The sequence below is a fragment of the Salmo trutta genome, chromosome 28 (genome assembly GCF_901001165.1).
Source record: "Salmo trutta chromosome 28, fSalTru1.1, whole genome shotgun sequence".
NCBI lineage: Eukaryota > Metazoa > Chordata > Actinopteri > Salmoniformes > Salmonidae > Salmo > Salmo trutta.
In genome coordinates, this window is record NC_042984.1 from 44005838 (window position 1) to 44028842 (window position 23005).

The 23005-nt window shown below is 40.8% G+C and overlaps 1 protein-coding gene across 1 annotated transcript in view; it reads right to left on the reverse strand.

Moving 5' to 3' along the window:
• The window catches only part of LOC115166312 (dedicator of cytokinesis protein 3-like), a 69567-nt gene that overhangs the window by 23450 nt on the left and 23112 nt on the right, over positions 1-23005 (reverse strand). Inside the window, 9 exon segments of the mRNA XM_029720216.1 lie at positions 1046-1170; positions 5464-5589; positions 6410-6498; positions 9075-9222; positions 9339-9399; positions 9587-9668; positions 10181-10335; positions 10667-10708; positions 12103-12187. Coding sequence (XP_029576076.1) covers positions 1046-1170; positions 5464-5589; positions 6410-6498; positions 9075-9222; positions 9339-9399; positions 9587-9668; positions 10181-10335; positions 10667-10708; positions 12103-12187 — 913 coding nt within the window.

The following is a 23005-nucleotide window of genomic DNA, read 5'->3' on the forward strand; positions in this document are numbered from 1 at the left end:
ATATTTACACATGTTAAGTTGCTGAAAATAAACGCAGTTGACAGTGAGAGGACTTTTCTTTTTTTTCCTGAGTTTACAATGAGTGAGAAAGTTACAGGCACACAAATATCATACCCCCCCCAAAAAAATGTCTTGGGGGTATGATATTTGTGCGTCTAACTTTCTCATTCATTATTATTCACGGTTCATTCAGGACTATCTGTAATCATTATAGCATCCACATGAATGTAAAAGTGTTTAGAAAAATACTCTATTCTTATTTATAATAAAAGCGACTCCAAAATGACACAATACTTTATTTACCAATTATTTATATTGGGCACAAAACAATCTGAAACGCAACCAAAACAAACAGCAAAGGAATCCAACAAATGTGTATATTCCCAGGTTTGATGTGGTCATTGTGTGCTATGAATATGGGACCAAATACTTACATTTGGACTACTTTAATACACATAAGTGAATTGGTCCCAATATCTTTGGTCCCCTAAAATGGCTGGACAATGTATTAAAAGGTGCTGTAATTTCGAAACAATTCACCCAATATGGATGAAAATATCCAAAAAATAAAGCTGGCACTTTAATAGTCATCGTATCATTTCAAATCCAAAGTGCTGGAGTACAAAACAACAAAAAATGTGTCACTGTCCCAATACTTTTGGAGCTCACTTTATGACCATTTATTATTATCCACATAAGACGTGCTGTATTGGCGCCCAGTGGAGTTAAGGCTCAATAGAATTTGGATATAGCTTTTGTCTGTCAGTCGTTCAGCATGCTGTGTTTTAGGTACCACCTGCTGTAGGTGCCTGACTGCCGCCATTTTTCTTGCGGTTCCACATGTAAAATCAGTGTGCACTCTGTACGCAAATTATATTCAGAGGTGCTAAGTACTCTTGACCAGCAAACACTATTGGTGTGTCTGAGCCCTAAGGTACAATGTTGGTACGGTAGTGCATTATATACAAACACTGCTTCCAGCTGCCCCCTGGAGGCGATTCTACATATTTCTTCAGATTATCAATTCCTCATGCTGTAGAATTACCTTGAGTGTGTCCCCATCAGCGTAAAGCACATAGATGGTGACCTCAATGTTTTTCTGGACACTCTTGCCCCCCCTCTCAAAGTCCCCACGCTCCAGGGTCAGGTACAGGTCATTACGAGTGTCACCTAGGATACGGACACAGTCAAACCATGACGTTAGGCACTAACACAGTGTTCAGTTTTAGACTATTCTCTCAGGCCTTCCCAGATACAATGTCACTACAGTTCAGAGGAATAGACCTTCCAAGTACAAAACCTGTCCCCCATGTGCTGCGAATGGAAATTTCATGAGCACGGAATTGTTCGTTTACCTATAATTATACTCTGTTTTTGTCTTCTTCTATAATTTACCTGAGCCCCAAGTGATCCTGGGGTAGCACAGCTGAGTGTGAACATTATGAACAAGGATGCAGCGATGACACCAAACATTATTGTTCTTGTCAACAACAACAAAAATTTCCCTCCTGAGCTGTAATGTACACACTAGCTTATAACCGTCTCAGCACCCCTTGTGAGGTCAGTGCTTAATGGAAAATATATAAATGACTACAGTAAAAGAAGATATTGCAGTTATTTATAAAATCAGATTACTGTTATTTACAGTACCAGTCAAAAGTCGACACCTACTCATTCAAGGGTTTTTCTTTATTTTTACTATTTTCTACATTGTAGAATAATAGTGACGACATCACAACTATGAAATAACATGTGGAATCATGTAGTAACCAAAAAAGTGTTAAATAAATGAAATATATTTTAGATTTTAGAATCTTCAGTAGCCACCTTTTGCCTTGATGACAGCTTTGCACACTCTTGGCATTCTCTCAACCGGTTAAAAAATATGGTTATAAAATCTATTTTGATTTGTTTAACACTTTTTGGGTTATTACTATTTCTTCACTACTATTATTCTACAACGTAGAAAATATAAAGAAAAGCCCTTGAATGAGTAGGTGTGTTCAAACTAGTGTGTGTGTGTGTGTGTGTGTGTGTGTGTGTGTGTGTGTGTGTGTGTGTGTGTGTGTGTGTGTGTGTGTGTGCACTGTAGTATTAATCTCAATTGAGGCCTAGAAGAGGGATGCCAAATGATGAAACAAGTTGAAATAAACATGTCAGAGAAATGCACAAACCTCACAAACGCGCACACACAACTTACTTTATGGTCCTTTACTCTTTGAAGCCCTCAGTTATTTGTTTACAAATGGTCATGGTTTTAGCCTCTGACCAAAATGTTGTCAGAAGTATAGAACAACTGCCTACATTCTCCCCAGTACAGACCTAACTGAAATGTGTTTATTTCAAGTGAAACATCTGGTTGTGAGCAATTTGGTGTCTGGTGTCCAACTGTGTCTGTCCAACTGGTGTCCTTCTGAACATCTGGTTCGCTCACCTAATTATTCACTTCCCTTGAACGAAACACTAGCCATAGTTTCTGGAACCCCTCCCTACTTTCTACCCCGGTCGTCACTACTTACAACAGCCGAAAAGTCATAAACCTCGCCTATTTCTACAATTTATCATCTTAAAATCAGATTTTAAACCTAACCACAGCCTTACCCATCACTGCTAACCCTAACTGTAAATTAAGACTAAAAAGCACATTTTTGTTTTCATACATTTTTACGATATAGCTAATTTTGACTTTGTGGCTAGATGATGTTAGGGATTCCCAGTTTGCATGTGATGGCCCTGCTGAACACCTGGTTCTGTCATCCTACCCCCTACTCCCTAGGCCCTTACACCCTATCCCCTACTTCAGGGTTCCCCAACTACTGGCCCGTGGCTGATTTTATTTGCCTTCCCTGCCAGTTTTCTGAGCCCAAAAAAACATTACTATTGAACAATTATTTTTTGACATAAAAAAACTGTAAAAACACCAGCAAATCAGCTCCATGTCATTTTAATTTTGGATATCTTTTCCAAAGTATTCCCGTGCATATAGTTTAAGCCGGAAGTTTACATACACCTTAACCAAATATATTTAAACTCAGTTTTTCACAATTCCTGATATTTATTCTGAGTAAAAATTCCCTGTCATAGGTCAGTTAGGATCACCACTTTATTTGAAGAACATGAAAGGAATGTGAAATGTCATAGTAGAGAGAATTATTTATTTCAGCTTTTATTTCTTTCATCACATTCCCAGTGGGTCAGAATTTTACAAACACTCAATTAGCATTTGGTGGCATTGTCTTTAAATTGTTTAACCTGGGTCAAACGTTTCGGGTAGCCTTCCACAAGCTTCCCACAATAAGTTGGGTGAATTTTGGCCCATTCCTCCTGACAGAGCCGGTGTAACTGAGACAGGTGTGTAGGCCTCCTTGCTCGCACACGGTTTTTCAGTTCTGCCCACAAATTTGCTATAGGCTTGAGGTCGGAGCTTTGTGATGGCCACTCCAATACCTTGACTTTGTTGTCCTTAAGCCATTTTGCCACAACTTTGGAAGTATGCTCGGGGTCATTGTCCATTTGGAAGCTTTAACTTCCTGACTGATGCCTTGAGATGTTTCTTCAATATATCCACATAATATTCCTCCTCATGATGCCATCCATTTTGTGAAGTGCACCAGTCCCTCCTGCAGCAAAGCACCCCAACACATTATGCTACCACCCCCGTGCTTCAAGGTTGGGATGGTGTTCTTCGGCTTGCAAGCATCCACCGTTTTCCTCCAAACATGACGATGGTCATTATGGCCAAAAAAATAAAAAATTGTTCAGACAAGAGGACATTTCTCCAAAAAGTACGATCTTTGTCCCCATGTGCAGTTGCAAACTGTAGTCTGTCTTTATGGCGGTTTTGGAGCAGTGGCTTCTTCCATCTTGAACAGCCTTTCAGGTTATGTCGATATAGGACTCGTTTTGCTGTGGATATAGATACTTTTGTACCTGTTTCCTCCAGCATCTTCACAAGGTCCTTTGCTGTTGTTCTGGGATTGATTTGCACTTTTCGCACCAAAGTACGTTAATCTCTAGGAGACAGAACGCGTCTCCTTCCTGAGAGGTGTGACGGCTGCGTGGTCCCATGGTGTTTATACTTGCGTACTTGTCACGTCCTGACCATAGAAAGATGTTATTTATATGGTAGAGTAGGTCAGGGCGTAACAGGTTTTTTTTTTCCCTATGTTTTCTATTTCTATGTTTAGGTTCTAGTTTTGTATTTCTATGTTGGGTTTTGTTTGGGATGATCTCCAATTAGAGGCAGCTGGTCCTCAATGTCTGTAATTGGAGATCATACTTAAGTAGGGGTTTTTCCACCTGGGTTTTGTGGGTGATTAATTTTGAGTTGTGTATGTGTTCATCTCTGCGTCACGGTTTGTTGTTTTTTTCCCATTCAGTGTATTTATGTATTGCATAGTTTCACAGTATAAATAAAATGTGGAACGACACACACGCTGCACTATGGTCCTCTTCTCCTTTTGACAACCGTGACAGTACTATTGTTTGTACAGATGAACATGGCACCTTCAGGCGTTTGGAAATTGCTCCCAAAGATGAACCAGACTTGTGGAGGTCTACAATTTTTTTTCTGAGGTCTTGGCTGATTTCTTTTGATTTTCCCATGATGTCAAGCAAGGAGGCACTGAGTTTCAAGGTAGGCCTTGAAATACATCCACAGGTACACCTCCAATTGATTCAAATGATGTCAATTAGCAAATCAGCTTCTAAAGCCATGACATTTTCTGGAATTTTCCAAGCTGTTTAAAAGGCACAGTTAATTTAGTGTATGTAAACTTCTGACCCACTGGAATTGTGATACAGTTAATTATAAGTGAAATAATCTGTCTGTTAACAATTGTTAGAAAAATGACGTGTCATACACAAAGTAAATGTCCTAACCGACTTGTCAAAATCAAGAAATTTGTGGAGTGGCTGAAAAACTAGTTTTAATGACTTAATAAACTTCCTATTTCAACCGTATGTGATCAAATCAAAGTTATTTGTCACATGCTTTGTAGACAACAGGTGTTGACTAAGAGTGAAATGCTTACGGGTCATTTTCCAACAATGCAGAGTTAAAGATAAGTAACAAAATAAAATTGATCGTATACACATTTTTAAATGATTCTGTTTTAGTCCAATATTATATCTGTTTGTGCTTTTTGCCGTCAATTTGCAGTCTTCAAATGATTTGTTAATATTTTCCGGCCCCCTGATCATCCGCTCAAGAACAAATCGCACCATGACTGAATGTAGTTAATGATCCCTGCCCTACTCCCTACCCCTGACCTGGCACAATGACATCAGAGAAGCCCAGTTTGTGTGTAATGGCCAGGGACCTGCTGAACATGGCCGGGTTCTATCATCCTACCCCCTACCCCTGACCTGGCACGATGACATCAGAAAAGCCCAGTTTGTGTGTAATGGCCAAGGCCCTGCTGAACATGGCCGGGTTCTATCATCCTACCCCCTACCCTTCACCTGGCACGATGACATCAGAAAAGCCCAGTTTGCGCATGATGGCCAGGGACCTGCTGAACACAGCCTGGTTCTCCCTCCTGATCTGATCCAGCTCCCCCCGCAGCAGCTGTAGAGAGATGATGAGGCCTGGGGAGGGGGAGGGGGGGAGGGAAGGAGGGAGCACGCCAGCAAAAGAGGATGATAGAGGGAGGAGAAGGAAAAGGGAGAGAAAGAAGAGAGAATGAAAGAGAGAAAGAGGGTGAGGGAAGAAAAGAGGGGTATTTAAGGGATGTTAATCAGAGTGCGGGGGAGGTAGAGACAGGAACATGGATGGCGAGATGGGAGTCAGAGCAAGGAATAGGAGAGAGAAAAAGTGGTTGGGTGGCATTAAGAATACAAAAACAGAGAAGGGTTTTGGAGCAAGACAAGATGACTGAATTCAGTAACTCACATTATGCTGCAGAAATATACCAGTGAGAGATGCAGAAAAAAACACTGAGGGACATCAAGACGTTCTATCAGTCAAACTAAAATGTAAGTTTGTTTGAACTGACATATCTAACCACCGATAATACAGTATATCCTCTATCTCCTGTACATATGCAGTTAAACATCAATAATAACAGCCCTTTCCTTCAGGTTAACCTTAATGCTTATTGTCACGGTCATGGTGATCAATACTCAATCTTCGAGGACAGACAGGGCCTGTAACATATGCATCTCATAACACATGTCTAAAACCTTCTTTCTTTCTTTCTTAGTTAGTAATTCACACCCTTTAACAACATACAATGTCCTAGAATTCCATTTCAATTTAGTCAATTTAGGAGATTGAAAACAGAATTGAAAACAGCCATTTATCTTCGATGAGGATGACTCATTTCCAATTTTTACTTCCTGAATTGACTGAATTGAAATGGAACTGACCCCACAGATGTACAGTCCTGAATGATGTCATCCTATGTACCATAGTTGGTGCTAGGAGCTGAGTACTTGGTACTGGACTTGCGGATGATGTTCTCGTGGATCTGAAACCACTCGTTCTCATTATTACATCTGGAGAAAAAGAGAAGATGGAGAGAAGCATTAACGACACACACACACACATTAGAGGGGGACAGATGGAGAGATTTGGATGGTTGCCGGGGGACTAACTGAACAGCATGTCCCAGAAGCGTTTTCCTCCTGGACAAAAGGTACCAGCTGGGGGACACGCTATCAAGCAGCATATTACCCCAAACTCACAGGCCACTAAGCTGAGCTGACAGCAAGTTCTCTCCTCTCCACTATGAGAGGAGGCCCAAGGGCCCCTGGGAGAGGCATGGGGGGAAACGCACATGCTGGAGCCTTATCGGAGCGGACAGTTTAGGAGGCAGCTCTGTGCTCCCAACGCTGCTTGCTTTTTCTGAGGAGACGTGCAAAGGGCTAATTATAATCATCATCATAAAAATTGTTCATTTTATAATGCACAATTTCTTTAGTGTACAGTATCAAGCCTTTTCAAGGCAAGATACACTATATACACAAAAGTATATGGACACCCTCTCAAATTAGTGGATTCAGCTTTTTCAGGCCACACCCGTTGCTGACAGGTGTATAAAATCAAGCACACAGCCATGCGATCTTCATAGACAAACATTGGCAGTAGATTGGCCTTACTGAAGAGCTCAGTGACTTTCAACGTGGCACCGTCATAGGATACCACCTTCCCAACAAGTCAGTTCGTCAAATTTCTTCCCTGCTAGAGCTGCCCAGTCAAATGTAAGTGCTGTTATGTGAAGTGGAAACGTCTAGGAGCAATAACGACTCTACCGCGAAGTGGTAGACCACACAAGCTCACAGAACGGGACCACCTAGTGCTGAAGCGCGCATTGCGTAAAAATCATCTGTCCTCGGTTGCAACATACACTACCGAGATTCAAACTGCCTCTGGAAGCAACGTCAGAACAAGAACTGTTCGTCGGGAGCTTCACGAAATTGATTTCCGTGGCCGAGCAGCCGCACACAAGCCTAAGATCCCCATGCGCAATGCCAAGCGTTTGTTGGAGTGGTGTAAATCTCGCCACCATTGGACTCTGGAGCAGTGGAAACGCGTTCTCTAGAGTGATGAATCACGCTTCACCATCTGACAGTCCGACGGACGAATCTGGGTTTGGCGGATGCCAGGAGAACACTACCTGCCCCAATGCATAGTGCCAACTGCAAAGTTTGATGAAGGAGGAATAATGGTCTGGGGCTGTTTTTCATGGTTCGGGCCCCTTAGTTGCAGCGAAGGGAAATCTTAACGCTACAATGACATTGTAGATGATTCTGTGCTTCCAACTTTGTGGCATCAGTTTGGGGAAGGCCCTTTCCTGTTTCAGCATGACAATGCCCCCGTGCACAAAGCGAGGACCATACAGAAATTGTATGTCGAGATTGGTGTGGAAGAACTTGACTGGCCTGCACAGAACCTTGACCTCAACCCAATGAATACCTTTGGGATGAATTGGAACGCCGACTGCGAGCCAGGTCTAATCTCCCAACATCAATGACCGACCTCACTAATGCTCGTGACTGAACGGAAGCAAGTCCCCGCAGCAAACTTCCAACATCTAGTGGAAAGCCTTCCCTGAAGAGTGGAGGCTGTTATAGCAGCAAAGGGGGGACCAACTCCATATTTATGCCCATGATTTTGGAATGAGATGTTTGACGAGCATGTGTCCACATACATACATTTTGCCCTGTAGTGTATGTGGGTAAAAGGGCATTTAAAAGAGTATCAGTGCCACAGTAGAAATCAGTAGTGTCGGGCTAGGCCACATCCAAAATACATGATGACAGAGGTGGAGGATAGGAGGACATACAGTAAGAGATGTGCTATAGCTATCTGTTGAGTCACTGAGTCAGAATGCTTCGTTCGGTGTTATTTTCCCCTTCTACTCCTCATCAAACTTTGTCCTCTAACTTTGTTCATTTGTCTAAGTGTCATCTTCATCATGCTCTCATACACACACATTCTATCTCTTTCTCTCTGCCTTTCAGTCTTCCTCTCTCTCTGCCTCTCTAATCTCTTCATTGCTTGGCGGGGGTACAGGAGTGTCTCGAGTGGTGCCTAACAGAGGGAGCCAGATTCACATCACACCAGGAGCACAATCTTAGGCCCTGGTTGAGCAGATATTGATTTTCCAGAGGACACTTCATTATCATTCTGGTCCAAGCGCACAACACATCAAAACAGTCAAGAGCTTGGTAGGGAACATTCACACAACATTGGTAGAACATTCATGCCTCGGTAAAAACAGCAGAATTACAGCCAATGGCGTTGTCTCCAGAGATAGTTTTTCTGTCATTTTAATAGAGATAGCTTTCTGAAAGGCTGATGACACACTAGTGTTCAGTTATTCTGGCTATCACCTCATACTTAACTAATTTAGATGGTGTCCCTATTTACAAAGACTCCAGCTACATCCGCTATAGTATGTGGTATCAGCAAAAGAGCAGTTTAGTACTTTGAAAAACTTTAGTTTAAATGTTAGTTCATGTGCATTGTCCCTGTCAAATAAATAAATACATTGTAAGTCGCTGTGGATAAGATCATCTGCTAAATGACTGAAATGTAGAATGCGAGTCAGGATCAGACAGTGACTCACGTGTAAACTTTCAGCACAAAGTCCTTCTCCTCTTTGAGGTCAGTGATGGTGTGGAACACGTCACTCATGGCCAGAGCAGCACAGCCGTACGGTCTCCTGTACTGCACGTGGGGCGGACCCTTCTTTGAGTCATTCAACAACATACGACCTGGAGACAACAACATCAACAACAACGCATTAGCTCTATATGAGGAATGCTACTTTCCAAGGTTTCCTGGAATGAACATTGTGATATTTCTGTTACTCCATCTCACATAGGCGTACCAGTTCGTATGACATGTGCTACAATGTACAGGTCTCTCTTCAGGTCTTTACTGCTCAGATCCTAAAAATAAAACCCACAATTAACAAGAAAATACTGTAGTTTCCTCAAAGTACATGGATGTGAGGCATGTGTTTACGTACACAACACATTACTTACATTTGTTGCCGTTTTACAACATATCTAAGAACAGCTCATCTAAGCTAAAATCCTACGAGCCATCATCTAAGGGTGGAGAGCGGAGAGTTACCGTGAAGAGAGCACACAGACGGTCCACCTTCTCTGGGTTCTTTGGCCCTCCATTTTTGTTCAGTCTCACCATAAACTTCTCACTGAGGCGGAAGACATATGTTACAGTACATGAATCAAGGCACATTGTTTTTCATTTAATCCTCATTTAACCAAGTAGTCCCATTGAGATCATTCTATTTTGCAAGTGTAAAAAACCTTGAGCATTACAATGTGGTGCTGTCTGGGGTAGAAATGGGTCACATGAGGGAAAGGCCTTGCGCTGAGTAAGGGTGACATGTTGTGGGTGTGGTGTGTGTGTGTATGCCCTCTAGCACCTGCTCGACTTGGGTTGTTTGAGTGTGTGTGTTCTGCATGTGCATGCCCTGTGTGTGTATGAGTTCTGTGTGTGTCCGTCCTGTATTGTTGCTGTGTGTGTCCTGCAGCCCTCCCTCCAGTATCTGTTCTGCTCATTGTCACATGTATCATAGAAGTAAAATAAGATGTCCTGTGGCTCCCTCTCAAGTAACTGACCTGCTTGCTTTTGCACATGTGCCTGTAGAGGTTGTGTTAATGTGTCATGTGTGTGTTTATTTAGTGTTGACTGTGCATATACCTGATCTGTTTGTTGTCCCGGGTGTCGTAGAGGGAGAAGAAGACATCTGCCTCCTCGCTGATGGTGTTGTAGGTGAAACTCTTCAGGTTGATGAAGAGGTGGTGTTGCACCGGAACACGGCAACCATCTCCATGGCGCTGACGCACGCTGTCGCCCTGAGAACGATCGGACGACGAACACTAACAAAACAGGTCCTTACCGAGGGGCAAAGCTCTGACTGCACTGCACACATGCTATGTCTAGCTACCCTTTGAAGGTTGTCACTGTGTGTTAGACATGTTCGTGGATGCGTTTTGTCAGCTAGGTGATCGTTCACATTGAATGGATTTGTGTTGGGTTTGTGATAGTGTTGATGGTTACTGTGATCATTCAAAATGGTGGCATGGGTTTTGTCAGTAAAGTGGCGTGTCAAATGAGTTCTCATGCATATAGTGCATCTCCACCCATTATCTAGCTACTGCATAGCAGATTTTATTGAGTTCATACCAGGCTTGTGCTTGGCTGGCCACAGTGTCTGCTGGATGCATGCTGTGGGGTACAAAGAGAAAAGTGATTTTAGTTGAGTCAACCCATTCTATTCTTTCTCATGATCAATACACTAGTTCCTCACAAAGAGCCCACACCTGTTGTATAGTACTATGCAATAGAGGCATGAATTCTGATATAAAGGCGCCCACCAATTTTGCCTAGAGGTTGCTTCAGTGAGCAGTATCCCTAAAATAAGCCCACATGAGGCAAAACATGAGCCCATGGGAGAGGAGAGGACAAAGCACATATCTACCACACACACACACACACACACACCTCTCTGCTCCGCAAACTAAGAGATCTCTTTTACTCCTACCTGAAGAGGTGCCAAGGCCTGTGTGCCCTGCCAAAAACAAGCTCACTTTCATCGACCTAGTGAGGAGGCTTTTGGCAGGGATGAACCACACTGTTGTTTCTGGACCGAGCACTTAATGCACTAACAATCTGCCTGCAAAGCCGATAAAAATGGCACAGGAATAAAAGGCGACTGCAGGGCAGTTGGAGACGGTATTAGACCAGCATATTGACCCTCCACTATTGGTCAAGACTGGGTTTCCTGTTTCCAAGACGGCCTCCCCCAAAACATGACATCTACGTCTGAGCAGCGATTACACTCTCCTAATTCTGGATCTGGCTGTGTAATTCTAAATCGCCTTTTACTGGGGGTGTACACTTAGCTTACAACTCCCTAATACATTACTACAGCTTACTCCAAATTCCAAGAGCACATTTGGGATATAATTTATTTATAGAATTGTGTCTCAACTATAGATGTGGTTAGTTTACATAACCCAGACTGTAGTACGTAAATTACAATAACCAAAACAATTGTTTTTTCAAAGCTTCACACAGGGTTGTCACAGTGCATCTAGTTAACATTCACGTTTTGGTCACGTATGCGCTTGTAGAGGGACACTCTCAATATGGCAGAAACGTGGGTTTAAAGACTAGGGGGGATGAACTGGTTTGATCCACAAAAGCGGAGTTGTGCCACACGCACAAACACCCTTACTAAGAAAATGCATACAAGACACATACATTCACAAGTGCACAAGGCAGACAAAACACAAATCATACAGCACACACACAGATTCCAACATACATTTGAATAAAACACACTTGTCAGTAAATGCAAAAAATACAGTAATTCACGACCCACACACTTAGTATTTTAATATATCACACAAAGAATAGTTTTAGTCAAATATATGGAAGTACCCTGTGCCTGTATAATAATATTAAATTAATAAATACATTATAATAATGCACATCTTGAGGGTCACTGTTCTCTTATTTCCCAGGGGTTTGAAAGAGGAAATGATGTGCATAGATTTGCATTCACACATAACACCCATATAGAATGCAACATTAATACCTCCCTATGTTGACCATACCATTTTGTAGAGTTCAGATGCACTGATATGATCCGGATCCACCATTTCAAACTCCTTTCTAGGAACAAGGTCCAAGCCAAGGTGCCTATTGAGAGAGAGAGAAAGAAAGAGAGAGCGAGAGGTGGGAGGAAACAAATCATAACATCAACCACCAAGAACACACAAAAAGCATTTCCTCTTATCTAAAAAAATACCCCTTGTACATCTTAAATATTCTTCTAAGCAAGCATAGAAGGCCTTTAGGTCTTGTTCAGACAGTTATTATTAAAGGGATACTTCGGGATTTTTGCAAAATAAAAGCCCTTTATTGACAATCTATGAGATGAACTCATGGATACTATTTTGATGTCTCTGCTTGCAGTTTGAAGGAAGTTGCTAACTAGCGTTAGTGCACCTCCATTCATTGCATCAACTCTAGTTAGCACTGGCTGGCGAAATTACATCTAACTTCCTTCATACTGGATGCAGAGACTTAATGGTATCCATGAGTTCATCTGGCTCTCGTGCTTCATTGCCAAAATTCCGAAATATCCCTTCTGTAAGCAGGGTTTGAACAAGAGCTAATTGCCTTTTATACTTGCAAGAGCATGAGAGCCTGGCTTTGTCTGAAAGTGGGGGTGCATTTTTTTTGCAATTATTTTGTTGATCAAATTATTTGTTAATATTTTTGGGAATTGGAGAAAAACAATTTCCTGCAATTTTACACTGTTTCTTCACAGGGGAATGCATATTTATGAACAGAACACAACTATTTGAACATCTTGAAGAAAAATCTGGCCTTAATGGCCATGTCTATAATCTCCACCCGGCACAGCCAGAGGAAGACTGGCCACCACTCAGAGCCAGGTTCCTCTCTAGGTTTCATCCTAGGTTCCTGCCTTTCAAAGTGCTTCTACATCTGCATTGCTTGCTGTTTGGGGTTTTAGACTGGGTTTCTGTATTGCACTTTGTGACATCTGCTGATGAAAAAAGGGCTTTATAAAGATTGAAATTTGATTGATATAGGATTTGCCACAACAAATTACATTGAAAATGTGTTTAATGACTAGATTACTAATCTACTCCCTTCCCTGAAAGTCCCACCCCCAATAATTAATCCTTAAGAGTCCATAATCTAATTAACATAATAAAAATATCCCCATCAAAATCTGTCAGTTTAACCTAGAGATAATGTATATTTTTCTATTTTTTGCATGGGCCGCATCTCAATCCATCACATCTGCGGTGGAAAGTGACAGAGCTACAGCACTGTTTGTAAGACAAGGAGACATCCTGAAATCTGTCTTCTCAAGAAAACATCTGTAGTGTCTGAATGGTTTGGCCTACTGACTAATATGGCCACTCTATTGAAAGACGAGACTATCAGGAGCACGATTGTGTTCTCTGTTTTGCTCTTCAACCCCCACAAGCCCCTCGGGACTCGTCTGCCAACTTCTGTCTGTAGCATTAGAACTGTTTGGGCTACAAACTAATTTAACCCCACTGTGGAAAGGGGAGACTCACAAACACGATGGTGTTCTCCATTTTGCTCTACAACCCGATTTGCGGGCTGTTTCCTGGTCTGACAAACAGCGCTGTAACTCTGCCACTTTCCACTGCAGACGCGACAGGCTGACATAGGGGTATGTGGTGGATTGAGATGCTGCCCATGCAAAAAAAAAAAACATCTCAAGCTTAAAAACCTGAAGGATTTTTATGGGGATTTGAGTATCATGTTAATTAGATATATGCACGGGGGCGTCAATAGACTTAAGGATTAACCGATTGATGTTGGGAAAATATATGGCAACAATGCACAGTGCTGTTAAATGCCTGCAGGTGCCTTTGGATTTTAAAACACCAGTGGTGCAACTAGTGCTTTCTAACTGAACCAAAATAATGGCATGCAGGAGGGAAGCAAAAAAACTTTAAAGTGGGCAAAACCATTCATCTTGAGGGGATGCAAAATGCAATCTGTTCATTATATAAGAAAGTTGACACATCCATCTTAATACAGACTAGCTCAAAACATCACTAATCATTGAACATTTTCCAATGGATCATGACACTTTTCTGGTAAAAATGTGGGGATGCAGCTGCTCCATTTTCTCCATTGCTCAGGCGCCTATGCATGAGAGCCCAACTGTACGACCTCGCTCTCCGTAGTCGATGTGAGTAAAACCTTTAAACAGGTTAACATTCGCAAGGCCAGACGGAATACAATGACGTGTACTGAGAGCACTGAACAGCTGGCACATGTATTCTCCTATGCCTGACCCGGTCTGTAATATCAACTTGTTTCAAGCCTGTAGCACTCACATATATAGCCCTGAAATGCTTATCATTCTGGCTCATGTCAACACCATTATCGCAGACAATCTGGACCCACTCCAATTCGCATACCGCCCCAACAGTCACACAGATGATGCAATCTCTGTTGCACTCCACACCACCCTCACCCACCTGGACAAAAGGAATAGAGTTAAAGTCGGAAGTTTACATACACCTTAGCCAAATACATTTAAACTCAGTTTCACAATTCCTGACATTTAATCCTAGTAAAAATTGTCTGTCTTTAGGTCAGTTAGGATCACCACTTTATTTTAAGAATGTGAAATGTCAGAATAATAGTAGAGAGAATGATTTAGTTCAACTTTTATTTCTTTCGTCACATTCCCAGTGGGTCAGAAGTTTACATGCATTCAATTAGTATTTGGAAGCATTGCCTTTAAATTATTTAACATGGGTCAAACACTTTGGATAGCCTTCCACAAGCTTCCTACAATAAGTTGGGTGGATTTTGGCCCATTCCTCCTGACAGAGCTGGTGTAACTGAGACAGGTGTGTAGGCCTCCTTGCTTACACACGCTTTTTTAGTTCTGCCCACAAATTTGCTATAGGATTGGTCGGAGCTTTGTGATGGCCACTCCAATACCTTGACTTTGTTGTCCTTAAGCCATTTTGCCACAACTTTGGAAGTATGCTCGGGGTCATTGTTAATTTGGAAGACCCATTTGTGACCAAGCATTGGTATAACGGCCTGAATGGTATGACGGCTGCGTGGTCCCATGGTGTTTATACTTGCGTACTATTGTTTGTACAGATGAATGTGGTACCTTCAGGCATTTGGAAATTGCTCCCAAAGATAAACCAAACTTGTGGAGGTCTACAATTTTTTTCCTGAGGTCTTGGCTGATTTCTTTTGATTTTCCCATGATGTCAAGCAAAGGGGCACTGAGTTTGAAGGTAGGCCTTAAAATACATCAACAGGTACACCTCCAATTGACTCAGATGTCAATTAGCCTATCAGAAGCTTCTAAAGCCATGACATTTTCTTGAATTTTCCAAGCTGTTTAAAAGGCACCATCAACTTACTGTATGTAAACTTCTGACCCACTGGAAATGTGATACAGTGAGTTATAGGTGAAATAATCTGCCTGTAAACAATTGTTGGAAAAATGACTTGTGTCATACACAAAGTAGATGTTAACAAACTATAGTTTTGGCAAGTAGGTTAGGACAAGAAATTTGTGGAGTGGTTGAAAAACCGAGTTAAGTGTTTGTAAACTTCCGACTTCAACTGTACCCAGTTGGTTTAGCCATGGAAAAATTCAGCAACCTTCCTACTGGCCATGATTGGCTGAGATAATAACTGGGCTGGACTTGCCGAGAGTTCAGATTGGTCTGCCATGTAGCCCGCTTCTGTGTTAATGAGCTGGTCAGTATGTGTAGGTAATCCTTTCTAACACTGCTTTTTTTAAAGATATCTCGTAGTAGAAATGCATAAGTTTTGCTCTCCACTTTCTGGAGGACCCGAGTTTTGAATTCCTCGGAACTAGAGTATGATAGCTAATGAGAGGAAGAAAATTCTGGCGCTTGATTGCAAATATGCAGAAGGAGTTGAAAAGAGAAGGCTGTTGTATAAAAAAACCTGTCTCTGGATTATATCTTCAAGCTAAGGGCAACCATGGCATCCGTGACAGAGGGAGAAATGTCCATCCATGTATACAGGTAAGAGAGTCTAGCTAGCTACATTTTCAGATATTACACATTCCTAATTTATCAGAAAGTCGCTTTCATTTCAATTTAAAGTGGCTGGCTAGCTAGATAATGGTACATGTATGATCTGGGTAGTAATATTATTCGTATCTCAGAGCCATTTGCATTGCTAGTTATAGCCTAATGTTAGCTAGCTAACATTGAACCTGGTTGGTTAGCTGGGATTATGGTTAATTGTTAAGCTAGCTAGCTACATGTCTAAACAAGACTCCACTAGTAAATTCGCTTTGGCTATCTACTCAGATTTCAGAGCACCCTCGTCTCAATGTGTCAGAGTGCAGAATAACTGACAAATGTACAAACGCTCAGCATCTGTTGAAAATGACCGGTGTCAGTAAACATTTGCAATTTTTTTTAATTCAATTGTTGACAGCAGCACAGTTGCCTAACCAGCTCTGCTAGGGCGTGTAAAATTGTCAAGGGGAGTTTTTTTCTCATTTGTGTCTGAAATTAGCTAGCCAACGTTAGCCAGTAAGCAGTCAAGCACCCAAGCTCGGCTCAACCCTATTTTTCGGCCAGAGTGTCCCGTGTGCGCTCTGAAAGCAAAACGCTCTGAATTTGGCCATTTTTATTCTGCCAACGCTCTGAGTTTACGAACTTCCAGAACACACTCTGGCACTTACGAACACACCCGTAGTATAAACCAGCCTTTAGTCTTGAAATCTTTGGTTGTTTAGTACATGTGAATCCTTAAAAAGATGGGTGGGGCTAAAGCTTAAAAGGGTGTGAACAATGCTGAATGAGTGTAGACAACTGTAGTGTATGATATACCATTTTCTAGCTCTGAGTCTCTACTTTTAGCCAATGTAAAAAACAATGTATGTAACGTGTACACTGGGAGTCGGGAAGCAAGTACAGGGAGTGAATCATTGAATAAAAAAAATAGAACATGGTACAAAACAAGAAAACATGAAGTGTACAGACATGAAACCGAAACAGAGTCAATAACACCTGAGGAAAGAACCAAGGGGAGTGACAGATATAGTGGAGGTAATCAAGAAAGTGATGGAGTCCAGGTGAATGTCATGAGGCGCAGGTGCGCGTAATAATGGTGGCAGGTGTGCGTCATGATTAAACAACAGCCGACAACGAGCGCCAGACATGACAATTTCAAATTTTGCTACATAAGACCGAATCGAGCCAGTCGGTCACATATGGTACATGGTTGTGATTAAGAGAGGTTACAAAAAGTATCTATATCCTCTGAGGCTGTGCAGGGATCCAAATTGCGGATTTAAAAACAAGAGTCATCAGTTTACAACGACACCTTTATTTTTAAGCCCTGGATTTCTAGCCACTTGAGATTAGTTGGATCTGATTTTAATATTTCGATGGCTATAATAAATAGATATGCCGATAGTGGACAACCCTGTTTTTCTCTTTACAGTTTAATAATTTCTGAGAAGTAGCCATTACTTACAATTTTAAACTTGGGATTACTATACATAACTTTGACCAACTGTAAAAGATATTCTTTAAAGTTAAAATAGTCCAAGCATTTATATATAAATTTTAGTCATACTTTATCAAAAGGCCTTTTCAAAATCAACTATGAATACCAGACCTGGTTTCCCAGATTTTTCAAAGACTTCTATTGTTTCCAGTACTTAAATTATCTCCAATGTATCAATGTAAAAAAACCTGTCTGATTAGGATGAATAATATCCAACAATAATTTTAATTCTATGTGCTATGAATTTTGCTAGAATTTTAGCATTACAACACTAAAGTGCAAGGGTCCTCCAATTTTTTAGGTGGGGTCGACTTTTCTATTTACTACCTGGGTCCTGTTTCAGTAATAGTGAAATCAGACCTTCTCGCTTAGTATCCGAGTCTACGATTTTTATAGGAGTGCTACAACATGCTAATAACTGACATCTGAGTACATTGAAAAGGGTTTTATATACCTCAACTGGTATGCCATCCACACCGGGACATAAAGGCTTTAATTACATTAAGAAGTTCCTCCTCTGAAATTTCTCCTTCACATAAGTCTTTCTATACAGCTGTTAATTTTACATTACAAATAAAAAAATTATAATTACAATTAACTTCAGTTAGTGGAGATGGAGGAGACTGAAATGAAAACATATGCCAAAAGTACTTTGGTTCCTCTTTCAAAATATAGTTTGGTGAATCAAGGATAACTCCGTCATTTGTAACAAGTTTTTGTAAATATTTTTTGATAGCATTGATAAAAAGTTTGGGGCATTTATTTTCCCATATTTCATCCAGTTCACTTTATTTTTATAATATATTACACTAGATCTTTCTTGAATAAGTTCCTCCAGTTCTTTGTTTTTCCTCTTAACTTATTCTGTGAAACAGTTTTTATTGCTATCCATCTGTACTGTTAGTTCCTCTAGTTCCTTTGATAACTCTTTTGACCTAACAGTTATTTTTTTTAAAGTATACATATATCTTAATTCATTTCCACAATTGCCGAATAATAAGTGTAATAATGCATACACTTCATTCGAAAGATTGTGACCTATAACAAGCAGTAGAAAATTAATTTTTGGCAAGCAATTATTAATTGTTATTCATTGTTCACTGTGTATTTATTCCTCGTGTCACCATTTCAAAAATGTTTTTTTTTGGTTTGTTTATTTTATCTTTAACTCTGCATTGTTGGAAAAGGACCCGTAAGTAATTCACTGTTAGTCTACCACAAAGCATGTAACAAATAAAATGTTATTTGATTTAATTAACTCATTGGCAACTCATTAACATTCATACAACTTTCCACAGTGTTTGTTTTTATGTTGTATGCAGTTTATTAAAGATTTGTTTAACATTTAATTCTACACTGTGCTGAAACCACTACCCACAACTAAACTAAAATCTAGGTATTTTATACCATTCACAGCCAATTCCCTGGAAAAGGATCTGACAGGTGGATGCTCACATTTACGTGTGCGCCATAACACTATCACGCTCAGCCACCCTAGCATCATCCAGTAGAGCTGGAGTGATGACTGAAAACACATGGAGTATTCTTACAACCATAGGGTTAAGACCGCCAAGTGGTCAGATCACACAACCACAGGTTACTCCACATCAGCTTGTGAATAAAATAGCCGTTACCTCACTCATTCACATAAAAAGGTTTTCTAAAGGTTATCTGTAAAGACTGAATTCAGGCCTAAGCATGATGTCCACTAAAGTCAACCCAAATCCATTTCACTAAGACTAGGGGAAAAGTCCAAGCTGATCCAACCGATCGCCTTTTCACCTAATGCTCTTCCTTTGATGATGAGGACGGAGCCCACAGATCTCTTTACAGGTGGCTACTGGAGTATGGAGCATGGCGCTGGCACCAATGATCTAGGATCCATTTCATTTCCCTTAGGGCCAACAACAGTGGGTATCATAAGTATTCACCCTCTTTTGTTGTGATACCTAAATTAGGAAAGGGGTCAAATTTGGCATAACAAATCACAAGTTACATGGACTCAATGTGTGAAATAATAGGGGCTGACATGATTTTTAAATGACTACACCTTCTTCTGTCCCCCAGTGCCTTTGGAAAGTATTCAGACCCTTGACTTTTTCTACATTTTGTAGGTTAGAGCATTATTCTAAAATGTATTAAATCACTTTTTTTTCTTCATCAACCTACACACAATACCACAAAGACAAAGCAAAAGTTTAAATGTTTTTGCTCATTTATATATATTTTTTAAATAATGAAATATCACATTTAGATAAGTATTTAGACCCGTTACTCAGTACTTTGTTGAAGCACCTTTGGCAGGGTATGACGCTACAAGCTTGGCACACCTGTATTTGGGGAGTTTCTCCCATTCTTCTCTGCAGATCCTCAAGCACTGTCAGGTTGGATGGTGAGCGTTGCTGCACAGCTATTTTCAGTTCTCCAGAGATGTTCGATCAGGTTCAAGTCCGGGCTCTGGCTGGGCCATTCAAGGACATTGAGACTTGTCCCGAAGCCACTCCTGTAATGTTTTTTCCTATTGGAAGGTCAACCTTTGCCCCAGTCTGAGGTCCTGAGCACTCTGGAGCAGGTTTTCATCTAGGTACTTTGCTCCATTCATCTTTCCCTCAATATTGACTAGTCTCCCAGTCCCTGCTGCTGAAAAACATTCCCATAGCATGAAGCTGCCACCACCATGCTTCACCGTAGGGATGGTGCCAGGTTCCCTTTAGACATGACACTTAGCATTCAGGCCAAAGAGTTCAATCTTGGTTTCATCAGACCAGAGAATCCTGTTCATCATGGTCTGACAGTCTTTAGGTGTCTTTCAGCAAACTCCAAGCAGGCTGTCTTGTGCCTTTTACTGAGGAGTGGCTTCCGTCTGACCACTCTACCATAAAGGCCTAATTGGTTGTGTGCTGCTGAGACAGTTGTCCTTCTGGAAGGTTCTCCCATCTCCACAGAGGAACTCTGGATCTCTGTCAGAGTGACCATCGGGTTCTTCGTCACCTCTCTGACCAAGGCCCTTCTCCCCCGTCTGCTCAGTTTGGCCAAGCAGCCAGCTCTAGGAAGAGACTTGGTGGTTCCAAACTTATTCCATTTAATAATGATGGAGGCCGGTGTGTTCTTGGGTACCTTCATTTCTGCAGAAATGTAATGGTACTCTTCCCAAGATCTGTGCCTCAACACAATCCTGTCTCGGAGCTCTACGGATAATTCCTTCAACCTCATGGCTTGGTTTTTGCTCTGACATGCACTGTCAACTGTGGGACCTTATATAGACAGGTGTGCGCCTCTCCAAATAATGTCCAATCAATTGAATTTACCACAGGTGGACTCCAATCAAGTAGTAGAAACATCAAGGATGATCAATGGAAACAGGATGCACCTGTGCTCAATTTCGAGTCTCCATAGCAAAGGGTCTAAATACTTATGTAAATAAGGTGTCTTTTTTGTTTTTAATACATTTGCTAACATTTCTAAAAACCTGGTTTTCACTTTGTCATTATGGGGTATTGTGTGTAGATTGCTGACGAAATCGTTTTATTGAATCAATTTCAGAATAACGTAACAAAATGTGGAAAAAGTCAAGGGTCTGAAAACTTTCCGAAGGCACTGTATAACATATGTAAGGTCGCTTTGTCAAGTACTGCATTTCAAGCGCATATTCAACTACAAAGACCAGGGAGCTTTTCAAAAGCATCAAAGAAGGGCAGTGATTGTTAGATGGGTAACGATAAATCAGACATTGAATATCTCTTTAAACTCAAGTTAATAATTATGCTGTGGGTGATGTTTTAAATCACCCAGACACAAAGATACAGTCGTCCTTCTGAACTGAGCTGCAGGACAGGAAGGAAACTGCTCAGGTGGTAAAACAGCTACGGAGTTCAATTGCGGTTATGGGAAGGGAACATTTTTTGGGGGAATATCGCAACATTGTAGTGACTCCACAATAATTACCTGAATATTTTGTGTGAAAAGAAGAATTCAAATATAAAGAGCAAAAATACTCCAAAACATGTATCAAGGCAATACTGCAACAAAAAAAAACACAGCAAAGGAATACACTTTTTGGCCTAAATGCAAAACCCTTATGTTTGGTGCAAATCTAACACAACACATCACTGAGTACCTGCCTCCTTTTAAAAGCATGGAGGTGGCTGCATCATGGTATGGGTATGCTTAACATCGGCAAAGACGGGGGAGTTTTTCAGGATAAAAAGAAACGGGATGGCGTGAAGCACATGAAAACCTGCTTCAGTCTACTTTACAACATACCTTTCAGCTGGCCAAAAACAGGGCAAATACACATTGGAGTTGCTTACTAATGTAGATTTTGGCCAAGTTACAGTTGACTTAAAATCTGCTTGAAAATCTATGACAATACTTGAAAATTGCTGTATAGCCACGATCCCCAACACCTTGACAGAGCTTGAAGATTTTATAACAAGGATAATGGGTGTGCAAAGCTCTAAGAGACTTACCCAAGAAGCCTCACAGCTGTAATCGCTTCCAAAGGTGTTTCAAACATGTATACACTCAGGGGAGTGAATTCTTATCTAAATCAAATATAATCCAATTTTTTAGGTCACATACGTTATCACAGGTGCAACGAAAAGCTTGTGTTTCTAGCTCCAACAGTGCAATAATACCCAGCAATAACAAACAAAAAAAACACAACACACATAAAGAAATTAAGAAGTATCAGAACGAGCAATGTCAGAGACCTGGAATAAATAAATATATATATATATATATATATATATATATATATATATATATATGAATGACACTACCAGTCAAAAGTTGAAACATCTACTCATTCAAGGGGTTTTCTTTATTTTTACAATTTTCTACATTGTACAATAATAGTGAAGACACCAAACTATGAAATAACACATATTGAATCATGTAGTAACCAAAACAAATCAAAATATATTTTAGATTCTTCAAAGTAGCCACCCTTTGCCTTGACAGCTTTGGACACTCACGGCATTCTCTCAACCAGCTGTATGTGGTAGTCACCTGAAATGCATTTCAATAAACAGGTGTGCCTTGTTAAAAGTTCATTTGTGGAGTTTTTTCCTTCTTAATGCGTTTGAGCCAATCAGTTGTGTTGCGACAAGGTAGGGGAGGTATACAGAAGATAGCCAGCCCTATTTGGTAAAAGACCAAGTCCATATTATGGCAAGAACAGCTCAAATAAACAAAGAGAATCTACAGTCCATCATTACTTTAAGACATGAAGGTCAGTCAATCCGTAGAATTTCAAGAACTTTGAAAGTTTATTCAAGTACAGTTGCAAAAACCATCAAGCGCTATGATGAAACTGGCTCTCATGAGGAACGGAAGACCCAGTTACCTATGCTGCAGAGAATAAGTTCATTAGAGTTACCAGCCTCAGAAATTGCAGCCCAAATAAATGCA